At 38.8% G+C, this 17,669-nt stretch overlaps 6 protein-coding genes across 6 annotated transcripts; 2 read left to right on the forward strand and 4 right to left on the reverse strand.

Annotated features, from left to right (window-relative positions):
• Positions 1-157: 157 nt before the first annotated feature.
• On the reverse strand, positions 158-1,462 carry SAPINGB_P002628 (uncharacterized protein; the record flags this gene model as incomplete). The annotated part of the gene is made up of 1 exon (XM_031997346.1): positions 158-1,462. The coding sequence occupies one exon, from the start codon at positions 1,460-1,462 to the stop codon at positions 158-160; it is 1,305 nt and encodes a 434-aa protein (XP_031853237.1).
• Positions 1,463-1,952: 490 nt separating this feature from the next.
• On the forward strand, positions 1,953-4,151 carry SAPINGB_P002629 (uncharacterized protein; the record flags this gene model as incomplete). The annotated part of the gene is made up of 1 exon (XM_031997347.1): positions 1,953-4,151. One exon carries the CDS (start codon positions 1,953-1,955, stop codon positions 4,149-4,151), a length of 2,199 nt encoding a protein of 732 aa, XP_031853238.1.
• Positions 4,152-4,413: 262 nt separating this feature from the next.
• Positions 4,414-5,166, reverse strand: SAPINGB_P002630 (uncharacterized protein; the record flags this gene model as incomplete). The annotated part of the gene is made up of 1 exon (XM_031997348.1): positions 4,414-5,166. One exon carries the CDS (start codon positions 5,164-5,166, stop codon positions 4,414-4,416), a length of 753 nt encoding a protein of 250 aa, XP_031853239.1.
• A 3,781-nt stretch (positions 5,167-8,947) lies between these two features.
• Positions 8,948-13,414, forward strand: SAPINGB_P002631 (uncharacterized protein; the record flags this gene model as incomplete). The annotated part of the gene is made up of 1 exon (XM_031997349.1): positions 8,948-13,414. One exon carries the CDS (start codon positions 8,948-8,950, stop codon positions 13,412-13,414), a length of 4,467 nt encoding a protein of 1,488 aa, XP_031853240.1.
• Positions 13,415-14,104: 690 nt separating this feature from the next.
• On the reverse strand, positions 14,105-16,072 carry SAPINGB_P002632 (uncharacterized protein; the record flags this gene model as incomplete). The annotated part of the gene is made up of 1 exon (XM_031997350.1): positions 14,105-16,072. The coding sequence occupies one exon, from the start codon at positions 16,070-16,072 to the stop codon at positions 14,105-14,107; it is 1,968 nt and encodes a 655-aa protein (XP_031853241.1).
• A 616-nt stretch (positions 16,073-16,688) lies between these two features.
• SAPINGB_P002633 (uncharacterized protein) lies at positions 16,689-17,134 on the reverse strand (the record flags this gene model as incomplete). Its single annotated transcript, XM_031997351.1, has 2 exons — positions 16,689-17,023; positions 17,104-17,134. The coding sequence occupies 2 exons, from the start codon at positions 17,132-17,134 to the stop codon at positions 16,689-16,691; spliced, it is 366 nt and encodes a 121-aa protein (XP_031853242.1).
• Between the last annotated feature and the right edge of the window lie 535 nt (positions 17,135-17,669).

The following is a 17,669-nucleotide window of genomic DNA, read 5'->3' on the forward strand; positions in this document are numbered from 1 at the left end:
AAACGGTTCTTAAAAAGTTTATGGACACGATAAGTTATATAGTAGAAAAAAAAAAAAAAAAAAAAAACAAGGATAGTATTGATTCTGATGTTATACACTTCTATAACCTTTGATTAAAAAACAAAACATGAAACAAACAAATAATAAACCAAATCTTCTAATTGACTTCCTGGTTATACTCATCCTCTAATTCGGTATCATCCTCAGCTTGTAATTCAAGCCAAGTTGCATAAGAAAGTAACAGAAATGCTGCAATAATCATGATTCCACCAATAAGCCCTGCCAAAGTGACGGGCACACTGAAGAGAAACCAGTCGACAATTGCAACTATAAAGATGGTCAGTAGCGAGGCTACCGACGACAGAACGGGGGATGTGAGCGACATGAGAACCAGCATGCCGCCAGAGAAAAGCATATTGGATACGATAGACGCACACAGAAGACCAAGGATTTGGCCACGAGGTAGCTCAAAGCGCTCGACCCCAGTCCAGTGAAGAATAGGCAGAGCGATCAAAAGCACGCACAGCGTGCAGAGACCGATTCCGCTACCGACAACGTTTGCAAAGACAGCCTGGCGTCGGGGCGATACTGCAGATGGTGGGCAGGCCAGTTTTTTATAGAGAACTTCATAAAGACCATAGAGAACGGCACCAACACCAATGATAAGGTTCCCCCAGACACGGAAAGGATACTTGGCAGCGTCGTCTTCGTTTTGGTCAGTACCACCGCCGTACGCAACTATAAATACACCGACCATGGCTAGTATCACACTAAAGGCCTTGTCACGACGGAGTGGCTCGTGAAGCAGCGGCACTGAGAAGGCGTAGGCGAAAAAGGCCGAGCAATTGTAAATTGCAGTAATGTCACTGGTAGTTGTCAGGTTAATTGCAATGTACCAAGAGGATCCTGCAACAGTAAGGGCGAGAAAGAGGTAAAAGCAAATTTTGAGAATTTGGGAAAGCAGAGCTTTGGCTCTGGGGAGAGTATTTTCTGGGGTAAACTGTTGTGGGGTGTGGTGGTGACTTCTTGAAAGATGGTCGCCTGTGTTATGGTCTAGAATCATTTCAGCTGTGGATAAAACTGTTTTAAGATGCAATCGGAAAAACGTTGAAAAAGGTAAATGGTACTTGACTAGACGAAGAATAAGAATCTGGAGAGGCCATAGTAGCGTCCATGATGAATGTGTAATGTATAACATGAAGATGGGCTTTTTATATTGCAATGTTGTGGCCAGGTATCCTGCAACTTCGGTCTGAACAACAAATGTAATCAAACAGACTAGCAGCGCGAGTCCTGAGTAAATATATCGTCGACGCTGACCAAGAGCCTTTTCAGAGCTCTCATGGGTTAAGCTTCTTGATGCTTCAAAGAGATGATCGTGTTCAGGGTCTTCATGGCGTGTTGTAGACACGTCCACGTAAGAAGACCTATCTGCGGTTGGTAATTGTTGATATGAAGCCATAGTTATGAAGAAAAAAAAAAAAAAAAACTGGAAAACAGGTAATAAGCTTAATGGTAAGAAGAAAAAAAAAGGTTTTTCACAGAAGATCTCAAAGTCAAAACAATGAGATGGAAGAAAACTTCTGTGAACAGCAAACAAAACTCTTTTTTTTTTTTTTTTTTTTTGTTTTAAGCCAGAAATTGTTGAAATCTTAAACCCTTTTAGCTGAAAGAATGTCAACATATCTAAACGTCATTCATGGAATGGATGACCCCAACGTAATTACTAGTCTGTATGCGTATTTATCAGACCAAATTCTTTTAACAAGTTCCCAGATATACTGTGATTATGAGCACATCCCATCATTTCTATTACAACCTCTGTTTGTTACAGCCATCCCCAAAATCAAAAAATTTTCACCTGGAGAAGCTCCAACAAAACATCTTAGCCACCGGATATTTTCATCACCACCAACCACATCACACATCCCTCTCTTCCCCCTCCTTTCAAAATGGCTGCTGAACGTATTGCTAGCAGGGACGATGACGATCTCCAACTAGATTACACCGACTTGGAGCGCAAGTATGCCGTCAAGGACTTTGGTCTTGAGAACTTCATTGTTATCGACAATATCCCAGCCAAGGTCCCTGAGTCCAAGCTTCCCAAGCTGACCAAGGTCTTGGGCAAGCTCTTTGGCGAAGCTGGCCCCATCAAGTCTGATGGCCTCAATGTTCCTCTTGAGGGTGGTGCAACCGCCGGCTACGCCTTTGTAGAGTACGAGACCCCTGAGGCTGCCGCAAACGCCATCAAGATTCTCAATGGCAAGAGATTGGATGCCAAGCACATGTTTGTTGTCAACAAGCTGTCAGACATTGAGCGCTACGCCACCGACTCGTCTATTACCGACACTTACAACGAGCCCGAGAAGACGGAATTCAAGCCCCGTGAGCATCTTCGCAGCTGGCTCACCGACGCCACGGGCCGCGACCAGCTCTTTATCCACGTCAAGGACGTCATCAATGTTTTTTGGTACAAGAGAACCGAGTCTCCTAAGATTACTGGCAAGATTGAACGTGTTGATCTGCCTGCCAAGTGGTCTCCCAAGGGTACTTACCTTGCCACCAGCTACAGCTTTGGCATCCAGCTTAATGGTGGTCCCTCTTTTGGCACCCTTGCTCAGTTTTTCCACTTCAATGCTACCTTTTTTGACTTTTCGCCAAATGAACGATACCTTGTTACCTTTTCTAAAGTCCCCATTGGCGACTCGCGCGAAAACGACCCGGAAAACCCCAAGACCCCCTTTGGTGAAAAGGACCGCGGCAATCAAATCGTCATTTGGGATATTCTTACCCAGCTTCCCCTCAGATCGTTCCGTCACCATGCAAGCGAGAACACAGCTATTTGGCCCATTTTCAAGTGGTCCTCCGACAGCAAATACTTTGCCCGTATCATTTCTGACCAGCTGGCCATTTACGAGACCCCCTCCATGTCTCTTTTGGACAAGAAGAGTGTCAGCATTCCTGGCATTGTTGACTTTAGCTTTGCTCCTACCAGTGTCACTCTTAAGGGCCGCAACCTTATTCCTGGTGCCCCCATTGACCCTAACAAGAAGGGTGACCAGGTCCTGTGTTACTGGACCCCTGAAATCAACAACCAGGCTGCTCGTGTGAGCATCATGACTGTTCCCTCTAAGGAGGTGATTAGAACCAGAAACTTGTTTAGCGTTGCTGACTGCCGATTCCACTGGCAGGATGAGAGTCAATACTTGTGTGTCAAGGTTGACAGATATACCCGTAACAAGAAGCAAACTTTTACCAATCTTGAGTTTTTCCGCATGACTGAGCGTGACATTCCTCTTGAGAACATTGAGCTTAAGGATACCGTTGTCAACTTTGCCTGGGAGCCCAAGGGCAACAAGTTTATTACTATTTCCAGAACAGACAACTCTGTTGCTAGCCAGACTGAAGGCGGGTCAGGCAACACATCTGGCCTCAACAACTTGGCCTTTTATGGTCTGGATGAGAAGAAGAAGGTTACTTCTAGCAGCTGGAAGCTTTTGAAGCTTTTTGAGAAGCGCAATACTAACTCCATTTTCTGGTCACCCAAGGGCCAGTTTGCTGCCACCTCTAACTTTGGGCCCAATGTTAGCACACCTGTTGTTGAGTTTTGGGATACTGATTTCCATACTGAAAAGCGTGAGGGCATTGTTGACAATAGCAATGGTATTAACAACATTGGATCTTACGAGCAATATGGTCTGGTGAACCTTGAATGGGACCCATCTGGCCGATTTGTTGCTGCTTGGTCCAACAAGACCCAGAGCAGCAACTATAAGATTATCAACTTTTTCGGTGAGGAGATTCATGAGAAGAATTTGGATCATCTGCGTGTTGTTTCATGGAGACCTAGACCACAGAGCCTGCTGACGGAGGAAGAGGTTTCCAAGACTATTAAGAATCTTGACAAGTATAGTGCTCAATTTGATGAGGAGGATGCCATGGATGCTGATGCTGCTACCAAGGAGCTTATTACCAAGCGTCGTGCACAGTTCAAGCAATGGAAGGAATTCCGAGAGAGAGCTGTGGCCAAGTTACGAGGCCTTGGTCTTGTCCCCGAGGAGGATTTGGTTAAGCAGAATGCCGATGATGGTGAGCTTATTGAGGAGACCTTTGAGGAGATTATTGAGGAGTCTGTTGAAGTTGTTGAGTAAAGCCAATGATAGAATGTGATGGGGATGTAATTAAAAAAAAGAAAAAAGAAAATAGTAAAATATATATATATTTTTTTTTCAGATATTTAAAGTTACAAAAAAAAAAAAATAAATCTAAATCAAAATTATACATTAAAAACAACAAAAAAAAAGCAAGTTTATAAGAGAGTCTTAAAAAAAAAAAAGCCATGAGATGAGGATATATACCAATATTTACAATAATTTTTTTTTTTTTTTTTCATTTCTCTCATATATCTAAAATTTATTTCTTGTACTTGTCCAAGGCCTTTGTTCTAAGCTGGAGTCCATGCCATTTAGAGATTTCATCTTTAAGCACAGCATTGACAGCCTGGTGTTGTTTAACAAGGGACATTCCATTAAACTTTTCAGAAACAATATTGATATAAAACATGGATCCACAACCTCCAGAAACATCTCGGACATCCAAAAGGGCAGGAGTAAACTTTGTTGTAAGCAAATTGTAAAGTTCTTGTTCATAAGGATCCATTGGTGGTTCTTCAGCTTCAGCTTCAACTTCAACTTCAGCTTTTTCTGTTGCTGCTGCTGTTGTTGCTGTTGTTGCTGCTGTTGCTGCTTGTTGTGACTGTTGTGTAGATTTTGTTTGATTAGATGCCGCGGAGGTAGAGAAATGGGCAATGGCAGAAGCAGAGGCAGAGGCAGAGGCAGAGGCAGCAGCTGCAGCTGCACGAGCAGCGTAAAAAGGACGGGCATTCGAGGCAGTAAGTGGGGTTGATTTTCTAACAGAGAATTTGAATGATTTTCGGAAAAGAATTGCAGGTTCATTTGTTGGTTGGGTAGAAGTGGAAGAAGTAGAATTTGAGGTAGTTGATGTTGAGATTGAGGTTGAGGTTGAGGTTGATGGTATTATTCGAGAAGACTTATGAAAAGATCGTAGCAGAACAATGTGTCGCGAAGAAGAGTTTCTAGAGATGGAGGTCGACACTGAGGCCGAGACACGAAGCAGAGAGCTTGTTGTTGCAGATGCACGGTTCATTGTGTGTGGCAAAGAGTGGTTTGGTCAAGGGACAAGGGGTTTTTTTATTATTATTATTATTATTTTTTTTTCGTATATATAAGAGAGAGACACAGGACTTTTAAGAAAGGGTAGAAGATAAATAGATGGATGGTTGTGAATAAGAAAAAAAAAAGTGTTGAGAAAGAGAAAAAAAAAAAAAAAAGTAAAAAAGTAAAAAATTAAAAAAAAAAAAGTCAGTCAGCGGAATATGGCAAGCTGTGATTTGGCAGGAATTTTTATTTTTTTTTATGATGAAAGGTTTGGTGGTAGGAGGAGGAGGAGGAGGAGGAGCAGAAGGGAGTGCAAAGAGATATTTTTATTATATTGTAATGAGCTGTGATTAGGTAAGCTAAAGTAAGTTTTTGGAGGGAGGGGGGAGGGTAGGAAGGTTGTTAAATAAAAATATATTTTATTATTATTTTTCACATTCATTTAACAAATGTAAAATAAATGTAATATAAAATGTAATATAAATGTAATATAAAGTGTAATGTCGTGTTCTCGGGGGTAAATTGTAAATATCCTCAAATGTGGTCACCCCCCTCTTTCACTGTCTTCCACAGCTTCTCCACATTCACTTTCTGGTCATAAAGTATCACAGGGTGCTCAGCCAAACTTTCCAAACCATAAACTTGCTCGCTAAACACCTTAACAACTTTATATGGTCCAATTCACTTTGGCATGAGCGCTCACAATCCCCCCCCCCTCTTCTTCTTCATTTTTTTTTTTTTTTTTTTTTTTCGGTTTGATGCTGCCATCAACATAGACTAAATCGTCTTCCACAAACTTCATTTGTGTTCTTCTCTCGTTGAAAGTCTTTTCATTGATTCCGGTTTGTGTTCTTCTCTCGTTGAAAGTCTTTTCATTGATTCCGGCAGCCTTTCCCAGCCTTTCTCTTATTTCGCCCAACAATTTTTTGTTCATTTCATTCAAGTTCAGCGCCATGTTTCTCGCTAGCTTAAAGTTTCTCGAAATTGCATTGTCAAATACTGACACGACTTCATGTCCAGTCATCACCGTGTCCGGAGAGAAGCCCGTCAACGTTGTGGACTGTAGTATTAAACCACGCCTCAACTTTTGGTAGTACCTCAACCCAGCTACTCTCGTTCTCAGTGAACTTCCTCAAGTAAGTCTTAATTGACAGATTCACCCTTTCCGTGCCCCCATTCGATTGTGGGTGATGTGTGATCGTCTTCGCTCGGGTCACCTCATTTCTCTCGCTAGCTCTGTCAAAGTAACCCGCAACCTGTAGGCCCCGATCTGTAATAATGACCTCCAGCAAGCCGACTGGGAGGCTTTCCACCTCCACAAATCTCATCCGTGATGTGGTCCGCACTCATAATCATTGCAGGCCTCAATGGGATCGGCATTCTACCCTCTACCCCCCCAACGGCGGCTTATTGTGTGGATTCAGTTGCTGGCACGTCAAACATTGAGCCACTATGGTCCTCACATCTTCCCCCATTCAGGGCCATCAGTATGAAACTGCCCAATATCGCCATTGTGGTTTTCGCTCCTGCATGTCCACCCATTGGTATTGTGATGGCTGTAATAACCAATCACTTTTCTCCCCACTTTTTCATCTAGCTGAGACAACACTGCCCTCACACCGAGGGCAGATGGATCAAAAATCCACAAGTTGTATGAACCATCCGAAAGTACCTTCTTTAAATGTTCAAATTCCTTTTGTGCTTCAGCCGTCCACTTAATGCCTCTCTTTATACGATAGGAACCATTCACCGGTCTTGGAATTATTCTCTGCATTCGCACTTGCTTTCGCGGCTCCCAATATTTTGCGCTATCTGACTTATCCCTCGTCTACAGGTCAGTGGAATAATTTGTTGACTGTTAAGATCTATCATTGATGGTTGAGGATCAAAGACTATTTGTCGTATTCTTTAGGGTAATTTGGTTGTAAATTGATTAAGGGTAATATAGTATACATATATTATTAGTCCCAGGTTCCATCAGCTTAGTCTAATCTAGCGTACCTTTGATCTTAAGATAGACTTAGTTTTTCTTAAGTGTTATCTTGTTCTGCTATGCTGATGGTGGTGGTCGTGATGTCTCTTCATCACTTGGCCCACACAACCCTAACAACTCATGTCACTTTGCCCTGCCCAGAACTTTTTTTTATTTTATTTCATTTAATTTTTATTATTATAATAATTATTATGTGTGCCGCCCCCCACCAAAAAATCACCAAAAAAATCACTAAAAAAAATACGACTGTTTATTATTATTATTACTACTACTACTATAATTATGATGATGATGATGATGATGATGATGGTGGTGGTGGTGGTGTTAAATTTTGTTTATATTTTCCTCCTCCAAAAAAATGAAAAACAGCGTGGGGAAGTTTTAAGTTTTTTTTTTTTTTTTTTTTTTTTTTTTTTTTTGTACACAAATAAAGTACATAACATAACATAACATAACATAACATAACATAACATAACATAACATAACATAACATAACATAACATAACATAACATAACATAACATAACATAACATAACATAACATAACATAACATAACATAACATAACATAACTTAACTTAACTTAACTTAACGTAACATAACTTAACTTAACGTAACATAACTTAACTTAACTTTAAATTATACGACATACCTTTGATGGATTTTTTTTTCCCGCGCTGTTTTTTATTTTATTTTATTTTATTTTTTTCTCGAGGTAAGACACACAAATACACAAAAATATACACACATACAAATGCTGTCATGTAAAAATTTTTTTTTTTTTGCTCGCGTGCCTTTAAATTTTTTTTTTTTTTTTTTTTTTTTGGAGAGTCGAAGAAGAAGAAGAAGAAGAAGAAGAAGAAGAAGAAGAAGAAAAAGAAGAAAAAAAGAAAAGAAAAAGGAATTGGGTCTTCGAAACAGAGAAAAAAAAATAACCAAGATTTTATATAATAATAATTAAATAATTAAATAATTAAATATAAGTTTTTTTTTTGTTTTTTTTGTTTATTTTTGTTTATTTCTTAAAAAAAAAAAAAAAAATTGGTGGTGATCTCGGGATTTAATTATTTGTTTTCAATATATATATGTATATATGTATATATATTTTTTTTTAGAACGGACATACTCTAAAAAGTAAATCGCCGACTTTATTTATTTTAAATTTTAAATTTTTATTTTTTATTTTTATTTTTTTAAATTCCTTAAATTTTCAGAGTTTCTTTTTTTTTTTTTTCTCTCTCTTATTAAATTTTCTTATTTATTTTTTTATTTTATATTTCAATATTATAAAAAAAAAAAAAATCTCATTTTAGAATTTTTATATATTTAATAATAATCTTTAAAATAAGAAAAAAAAAAACTGCTCATTTCAAAAAAAAATTTTTTCCTACTCCTATCTCTTTTTTATTTTATTTTATTTTATTTTTATTTTTATTTTTATTTTTATTTTTATTTTTATTTTTATCTTTCTATTTTCTATTTTTTTATTTTATATTTTAAAAAGAAAAAATAAAAATAAAAAAACTTTTAATAAAAACATATTCTCGGCATAGTTTCTTGTAATAATTCTCGATAATCATCATCATCATCAATCTTTTAAAGAAAAAAAAAAACCTCCTTTATCTCCAGTTAAAACCCTTTATATATATATATATATATATATATATAAATATAATAACTCAATCATTAAAACCAAAAAAAATAAAAAACTTAAAATCATAAGATAATCAATTAATCAATTAATCAATTAATTAATCACACAATCTTTAAACCTACCAAATGACGCCAACACCGTCTTTAATAAGTTCACAAACTTCATCTAAAACTGATTTTAAACAACAACAACAACAAAAATCTCAGCAATCATCATCTTCCTTTATCATTTCAAATAATGCACCTCGCAGAAGATCTGCATCTGCAGCATCGGCATTAACACAAGCACAGCTACCGTTACCATCTCCATCACTATCTCCATCAATGTCGTCGTCTCCGTCGTCGTCGTCGTCATCATCATCATCATCTTCTTCTTCTTCTTCCGCTACTTTGCCGGCCTTGCAACCGGCATTTTCTTCAGAGTTGTCAACAACACATACTCAATCAAAAGTAAAGGAACCCTCCCCGGCATTATCGGCACCACCCGCAAAATTGCAGTCACCATTCTCTCTACAATTGCAACAGCAACAGCAACAGCAACAGCAACAACAACAGCAACAACAACAACAACTGCAACTGCAACTGCAACTGCAACACAAGCAAAAACCAGCGCCCACACTATTACCTTCCCCGGCCAAGTCCGCAGCCTTACCTGCAAAGACTACCACTAAAACAATTAAAACAACAACTAAACCTACTGCACAACAACCAATACGCACAATTCAACGTGCTACAACAATCACACCCACTGTAAAGCCACATCCTTCAACAATTACCACACCACCACCACCTGCAACTAAACGCAGATCCAGCTATACTTCGGCCACGTCGTCTTCTTCTTTTTGTTCTCCTTCTTGTTCTTCTTCATCATCATCATCATCATCTTGTTCTTCTTCCTCTTCTTCATCATCATCATCATCATCGTCATCGTCGTCTTCTTCATCTTCTTCATCTTCTTCCAGTTTACGACAATCTAATCTCTTAAACTCTCCTCTTTATCAAAACTATCACTTTCTTCATAATAACCACCACCATGAAACTCTGCATAAAAACAAATTTCTAGCCGCATCTTCATCTAACCCACATCCTAAATTCCCCCCAAGAGACAACCACTTAGTTTCTCATAATACCACTACTCGTCCAAGAAGTTCTTCTTCTTCTGCTATACCCCCAAGCATAATGTCTTCAAATAGTAAACTAACTACTCCACAACAACCTCTGAAATCACAATATCTGCGGCCAGCAACACCTCTCTCTTCAACCACCAAAACTTCTCCACTTAAAACATCCCCTCCTAAATCTCTTTCAAAACGTATCGTTGGTCCTTTAAAAAGTCCAGTCCAAAATCTTGCCGCAGCAGCTTCTGCTTCTTGCAAAAAGGCTTCCTCTCCCTTATCAATGTGTCAAACTCAAAATCAAGATGTTGCTGCCGAAAGTTTATCTACAAACTCTCAAAATAAGGTTGCTACTGCCGCTCAGCCGAAAAAACCTCCGTCATTAAGAAATGACCCTCAGTTTCTTTCTCCTCATCAAAGAACTCACTCATTAGCTGCAACTTCTTACTATTTAAATCAGCACTCCAGCAGCTCTTCTTTTTCCTCTTCCTCTTCCTCTTCCTCCTCTTCTTCTACTACACTGGGGAAAAAAAACCATAGACGTCTTACTGTTAATACCCGTACCTCTCCCAAAAAAGAAGGGTCATCAAATACTTCTAGAGAGTTTCTTGGAAGCAGCGGGAGCAATAAATCAGATAATAATAACAGCAACAGTAGTAACAATAAACCAAATAGAATTAGCAGTAGTAGCATCAGCAGTAGTATCAGCAGCAGAAGTAGCAGCAGCAGTAACGAAAGTTCCACCCTGACTGACCGCAGTTGCACCTCCTTTTCAGACGAAGAGGAAAACAAAAACGTTGCACAGCCGCACGATCTGAGCCACGAATTCCAAAAACAGTCTCACCAAGAAAGCACTGGCAATCATTATAATAACCATAATCATCATCATCACCACCACCACCACAAGCGCCGTCAAAACATGGCCGAAGACTCCCCCCCTTCTCCTTCATCTCCTACTACTGTGGCCTCGGGGAGCTCACTCAGACAACTGTCAAGCTCTCCGACTTCCTCTCGTTCGCGTTCGCGCAGAAGCTCCAGATCCCTAAATACTCGATCATCTCCCTCTCGTTCTCTTCGCGAATCCATTTCCTCAGCATCCATTTCTTCTTACTTAAAAAAGAAAAAGGACCATCATCATAATCATACAAATGTCTTTACACACGCATGGTCATGGCGCATAATATTTATCGTCAGCATAATTTTACGCACTTATTTCTCTCTCTCAAATTCATATATCCACCCAGATGAACATTTCCAAGGCCCAGAATCCATTGCAGATATATTTTTTGGCTGGGCCACCAAAAAGTCTTGGGAATTTTCCTCAGAGGCCCCTGCCAGATCGTATTTTGTTTCATGGGTAGTTTATGGCATCCCCATGTACTTTATCGAACTTTTATTTTCTTCACCTGCATCTCCATTTTACTCCCCACACTTATCTCAGAATCAATTATCTACGACTATTTCCAACTCATCTCTAGCTTCTGCAGCCGCATCTTATGCCTCGAGATTGGACTCAAAAACAGTTGATCCCATTGCTGTCTTGATTGGCTTGCGCTTAACTTTTAGTTTAGGTAACTGGGTTCTAAGTGATATGGCCATTGAGCGGCTCACACAAAACTACGAACATAAACTCACCGGCCTCTTTTTCTATGCAACCTCATATGTTAGCTGGACCTACCAATCTCACACGTTTTCAAACTCAGTAGAAACTGTTTTGCTGCTTTGGTGTTTGGTCATCATTTACGAGTTTGAAACCACCCGTTCAAACTTTTGCACACGTGTATGGGACAGCTTCTTACTTGGAACTCTTGTTGCCTTTGGAATTTTTAACAGAATCACCTTCCCAGCCTTTTTGTTGATTCCTGCATGCAGACTTATTCCCTTTTTCTTTAAAAATCCCGTCTCTCTCTTGACCACTGTCACTGCATTTTGCATGACAGCTTGCTTGGCAATTTACTTTGACACAATCTGTTTTTCCTTTTATGATTCAGGGTCTGCTTCCTTTGCCCAATACCCATCCTCAGTGATGCGTGCGGCGGCTGCAGACTTCCCACAAGCTTATTTCCATTGGCTTTTCCACGATCATGGACCAAGCTCCGTTTTGTCCACTATCCTTGGCTACTTTTCAAAATCATCTTGCAAAACAAAATCCAGTTTTGTAATCACACCCCTTAATAATTTGCTATACAATCTTAATAGCGATAACCTGGCCCTCCATGGCATTCATTTTCAGTTCCAACATCTCTTTGTCAATATTCCTGAGCTTTTGGGACCTGCCGTTATTTTACTTTTTAGCACTCGATACTTTCATTCTATCCCCTTTCAATCTGCAATTTCCGGGCTAGTTATTCTTTCTTTAGTTAAACATCAAGAAGTCCGGTTTTTATTACCAATTATTCCACTTCTCTTTTGCTGTCTTGACTTTAGCATTTTGCCTAAACGGTTCCGCCGTATTTTCTTTTGCATTTGGGTCATTTTTAATGTCTTTATGGGTTCTTTAATGGGTATTTTCCACCAAGGTGGCATCATTTCCGCGCAAACCCATTTATCACACCTCACTGATCCACAACACTCATTTTCTATAAATAACACTTTACTCTCATTTGACCAAATTCCAGAAAACTTTACTACTACGAATTTTAACGACGCCAAGGTCGTCACAGAGTATGTTGTTCTTTGGTGGAAAACATACTCACCACCAATCTGGATGCTCGGGAAACCTTCAAAAACAGTGGATGTGATAGATCCAGATGAAAGAGTCCCTGGTGGCGGCGAAAATTGGGATCGATATACCCCAGTCTTTAACTATCTGGACTCTCTCCAATCCTTAGAGCCGTCCTCTGATAATACACCATCAAAAACCAGTGCAATGCACTCTAAACCAGCATCTTCATATGAAGGTGCCCATGTCAGTATAGCGATTTCAGTGGAAACTGAAAACCCGCAAATTGATATCTCTGAGCCTTTAACAGTTCCAGATATGAAACTCTTGCTCTCGCTCATGCTTTTTGCTCAACCACCGCATATTACTGTGGTAGATATGATGGGTGCTGAACGCCAGCTCATGCGTGAAACATTGACTCGTTTAGCGCATTCACCAAATCCTGCACCGTTTTCAATCTCGAGCAAAAAGTTATCACTTGCCGACGACGATAAGACTAAATTACAGGTGGAACAAGCATTAGGCGGCGGAAACAGCAACAGCTACAGCAACAGCAACAGCAGCAGTAGCAGCAGCAGCAGCAGCAGCGGCAGCGCTAAGACTAAGTACATTACAGCACAGCGTAAAGTATACTTGGTTGCCCCACTAGCCATCATTTCATTACATGCAGAAGACCAAGTACTCAATAATACGGAGTATGAGTTGGAGCGTGTATGGGAGACTAGAAAGCATTTATCGTTGGATGACATTGATTTAAGCAATTTGCAGAGTTTGATTCCTGGGCTTGGAATTTACGAAATGAAACTGAAACGATAATAATAATGACCCCATTTTAAAAGTGTTTTTTTTTTATTTTTTCTTTTTTCTTTTTTCTTTTTTTTTTGTGTATTATATATATATAATTTTATAAATATTTTATAAAGATTTTAAAAGAAAAGAAAAAAAAAATATGTCGTGTTTTTTGACATGTTTTAATAATGGAATTAGTTTTATTAACCCAGATATATGAAACTCATGCTCATCGCACATCAGTGTGGTAGACTAAATAAATATAATTAATATTTTACTTTCTAATCAAGTCTACTCAGTTCACTTGTTTCCCTTTAATTTTAAAATGGACTTGAATTTACTTTTAAAATATATATAACTTAAGTATAATACTTTCCAAGTTATAATTAACCAAAAAAAAAAAAAAAAAAAAAAAAAAATTTCTTTTCTTTTCTTTTCCCATCACCCTTTTAATTTATTTATAAGTATAGCCGCACTCAGTATATATATACTTTTTTATATGTATCGTTGAGTATTAAAAAAAAAATGATTCAACTTTTAAAATAAGATTCTCATTCTTTTTTTTTTTTTTTTTATTTATACAAATATTTTTATAAAACATTCTAAATTTTAATTTAATTTTTTTTCTTTCTTTCTTTCTTTCTTTCTTTCTTTCTTCATTTTGATATTCATAGAGGGAGAGGAATTTTTTTTTTTTTTTTTTTTTTTTTGTAGCATTTATTTCTTGCCATTCTTTTTAAGTTGGGCCTCAATCTTTCTCTTCTTCTTCTTTAACTGCTCAGCTTTAGCTGTCTTCTTGTCAACATCTCCCTGTAACTCATCATACTTTTTCTTTTGACGATTTGACATCATGCCAATCTTAAGCTTAGTCTCTTCCTCCTTTTCTTGTTCAGCCTTTGTGCGCTTCTTGATAGCAACTGCTTTAGCAGCCTTATTGGCAGCTTTGCCGTTACTCTTCTTCTTATCTTCAGAATATGAAACTCCCTTGGCCTCCTTCTTTAAACTGGTTTGTTCTTCTTTCTCCTCTTCCTCTTCCTCTTCCTCTTCCTCTTCTTCTTCATCCTCATCTTCCTCTTCATCTTCTTCTTTTTCTTCCTCCTCATCCTCAGACTCTTCGTCTTCATTCTCTGACAATTCAGCCTCAGGATCGTATCCTTGACGGTCTCCCCATGGTGACAAATGAGGTGGCAGTTTCTCACCAGGTGCATAGTCTGCAGGTGGAAGACGAGTACCCTTGTTAACTGAATCAAAGACCCATTGGGGTTGGACATAAACACGGCCTGGAACACGCGATGGGACACTTGGTCTATCACAAATTTGGTGTGTAACCTTAGACAAATCAGGTTTAGGAATGTTATTAGTTGAGGAACCACCTTCACGTTCATTGGCAAGAGCCTCGTCAAGCGAACTTTCCAAAATTACCTGGCCACCACACGACACAATAACAAACTCAGTGATCTTGGCAGGCACCTCACGGCCCACAAAAAAGACTAGTCCGGAGAAAAGGTTTGCCGAGGCAGTTGCAGCAGCAGCAGATTCTGCAGAAGGTTGATGTAGAACATCACCTTGAGATTCAGCAGACCCAGAAGTAGTGAAAGTATCAAGTTTGACTGTGTTAACGTCATCTTGGTCTTCCTCATCATCTGAATCAGCAGTGAGTTTGGCATCAGCCAAAACATCATCATCTTTTTCAGCATCTTCCTTTGCAATTTGAGCAATTTGTTCTTTAGAAAGAGTGGTAGTTTTTTCTTCTTCCTTTTCTTCTTCTTCTTCTTCTTCCTCTTCTTCTTTTTCTTCCTCCACATCCTCTTCTTCCTTATTTTCAGCATCTTCTTGAGTTACTGCAGAAAGAGATCGGATAGACTTGGCACCATCTTCTTCACGAGACTGCAGGATAAATGCAGAAAGACCACCAACACCCTTAATCTTTTGCTCGTCAACCTTAGGAGGATAGACAAGACCAGCCTCGGAGTAAAGTCTATAGAGAACAAACTGGACAAGTGTAGTGTAGAACTCCAGGAAAGAAAGCATTACTTTGAAATCAATGTCTGAGGGGACATTTTGAGGGAAATCAAAGGGGACAAGCCAAAGGATTTCCTGACCTTTGACCACAGCCTGGTAATAAACACCCTTGATGGAGACAAAGACCTTACGGAGCAAACGCTCACGGGCAACGTAGGCCATCCACTCGTGACACAGTCTGTTTGCGGTTTGAGTGACACGGAAAGAAACATCATCAGAAGCAGGCATGATGGCAAAAAGGAAAAGCATGGAGAGGGGGTCATCAATGTCACGTAGAGCATCAACAAAGGCAGGATAGCGTTCCTTGACAATAGTGTCTAGGCGGTATCTGGGTCTGTGAGAATCGAGACGTTTAGCATCATCAACTTCTCCGCGGACAAGAGCACGGGAGAGTTTGCGGGCAAAGATCTTATCTGCACGGAACTTGTTTATGATAGGCTCATGGAGCAGGTACTGAATGTCTTTTGTGTAATAGAAGATATTGGGAGTTGTTTTGCCCTTGTTTGCCTTTTTGCGGTTAGGAGGGTCTCTTGGGTAGATACCTTTGAAAATACAGAGTCTGCGGAAATCTGCAATAGAGATTTGGAGTTTTTTAATAGCTCTTGATCGAGTAATGTAGTCCTTGGAAGCTCCTTCCTCGTATTTCTTCTTGAGTTTACCCATTTTGTCTATATGTGTGTGTGTGTATGTATATGTGATGAAAGATTGAGTGAGTGTGTGTGATTGATATTGAAAAATTTTTTTTTTATCGGGAGGTTTGAAAAAAAAAAAAAAAAAAAAAAAAAAAAAATTTTAGAAACGCCCAAATAGGAAGTAACCCTAGCCCTGAATCACCGCAACAATTTTCTAGTTTATTTATTTATTTATTGCTAGAGGCAGCAGTAGTAGCAGAGCCGCCAGAAATTGAGCATTTGAAGATATCTAGGCAAGAAAGATATCTCAAAAGAAAAATAATGTAGAACCAAATGGATTTTTAAGAAAAAATCAGAAATTAAAGACTTATAATTAATATAAATACAGGTACAAAAGAAGAAGAAGAAAAAGAAGTTTAAAAAAAAAACACAAAGTCGACATTAAAAACAAAAGTAGCAGCAAATTAAAAAAAAAAAAAAAAAACCCGTCTTATATTCTCCTGAGCAAGCCAGTTCAAGCTTTTAAAGAAAAAAAAAATTCAAGGTATCACAAGGCTTGTCTGACAGGGTTCTAAAAAGAGATTCACTTTAATAAATTTAGAGGATGGGAGGAGATTAATTTGTTTTTTTTTTTTCTTTTTCTTTTTCTAACCTCTCATTCTAAGAATGAAGTTGACAATGACAGCAGCCAAGAGGAAGAAGCAGAGCATGGTAGGACCGAAACGGTCGTCGTAAGGACCGGCACCACGGCGGCGAATGGCAGCAGCACGCCAGTGGTAAGTGACGAGAGCGTAGACCATGGTGGTCATTGCGACAAGAGTGAAAAGGGCGGCAGAGATGCGGCCAATGCGGTCGCCAAAGTTGAGAAGGCCAATGGCAAGACCGCCAATGATGACGGTAAAGTTAAGCCAAGAGAGGAAAGTACGTTCATTGGCAAAAAAGACCTTAGGTTCGATACGGGTAGGAATGGCGATTCTCTTGCCTTTAAAAGAGACATGTTAGTTGATTGTTAAAGGAGCTTTAAAATAGTAGTAGTAGTAGTAGTAGTAATTTTGGACATACCGGGAGCAGCTTGCAGAAGAGCAGAAGACATTGTGAAGATGATTGAAGATTTTCCGAGTGAAGAAGGAGGATTTCAGATAAAAAAAAAAAAAAAAAGAAAGCTTTGAGAAAGCAAGATGAAAAAACTTAAAAGGTAAGAAAGTTTAGTAAAAAATAAAAAAAATATAAAAGAGAGAAAGAAAAGGGTAAGAAATAAAGAATTTTTTTGGAGGGGGGGTTTAAAATAAAAAAAAAAAAAAAAAAAAAAGTGTAAAGACCTAATTGTTTGTTATATACAACAATCAACTAAAAGTTACTGTTAATATTACTACAAAAGCCCTTTAAAAAGGTCCCTACAGCTGCTGCTTTTTTTTTTTTTTCTCTCTCTCTCTCTCTCTCTGCTGGTAATGCTGCTGCTGCTGCTGCTTGTTTTTGCGCAGTCTTTATTTTTATTTTTTTTTAAAAATAAATAAATAAAAAAAAAAAAGGCAGCACTCATCATGAACGCGTGCGCGTGCGCAGTGAAAGCCTTTTGGGTTGGCTGGACTGGCATTGAAACGGCTGGACTGGCTATGTGGTGAAGAGAC

The sequence above is a fragment of the Magnusiomyces paraingens genome (assembly GCF_902498895.1).
Source record: "Magnusiomyces paraingens strain CBS 517.90 genome assembly, contig: contig2, whole genome shotgun sequence".
Taxonomy (NCBI): Eukaryota; Fungi; Ascomycota; class Dipodascomycetes; order Dipodascales; family Dipodascaceae; genus Magnusiomyces; species Magnusiomyces paraingens.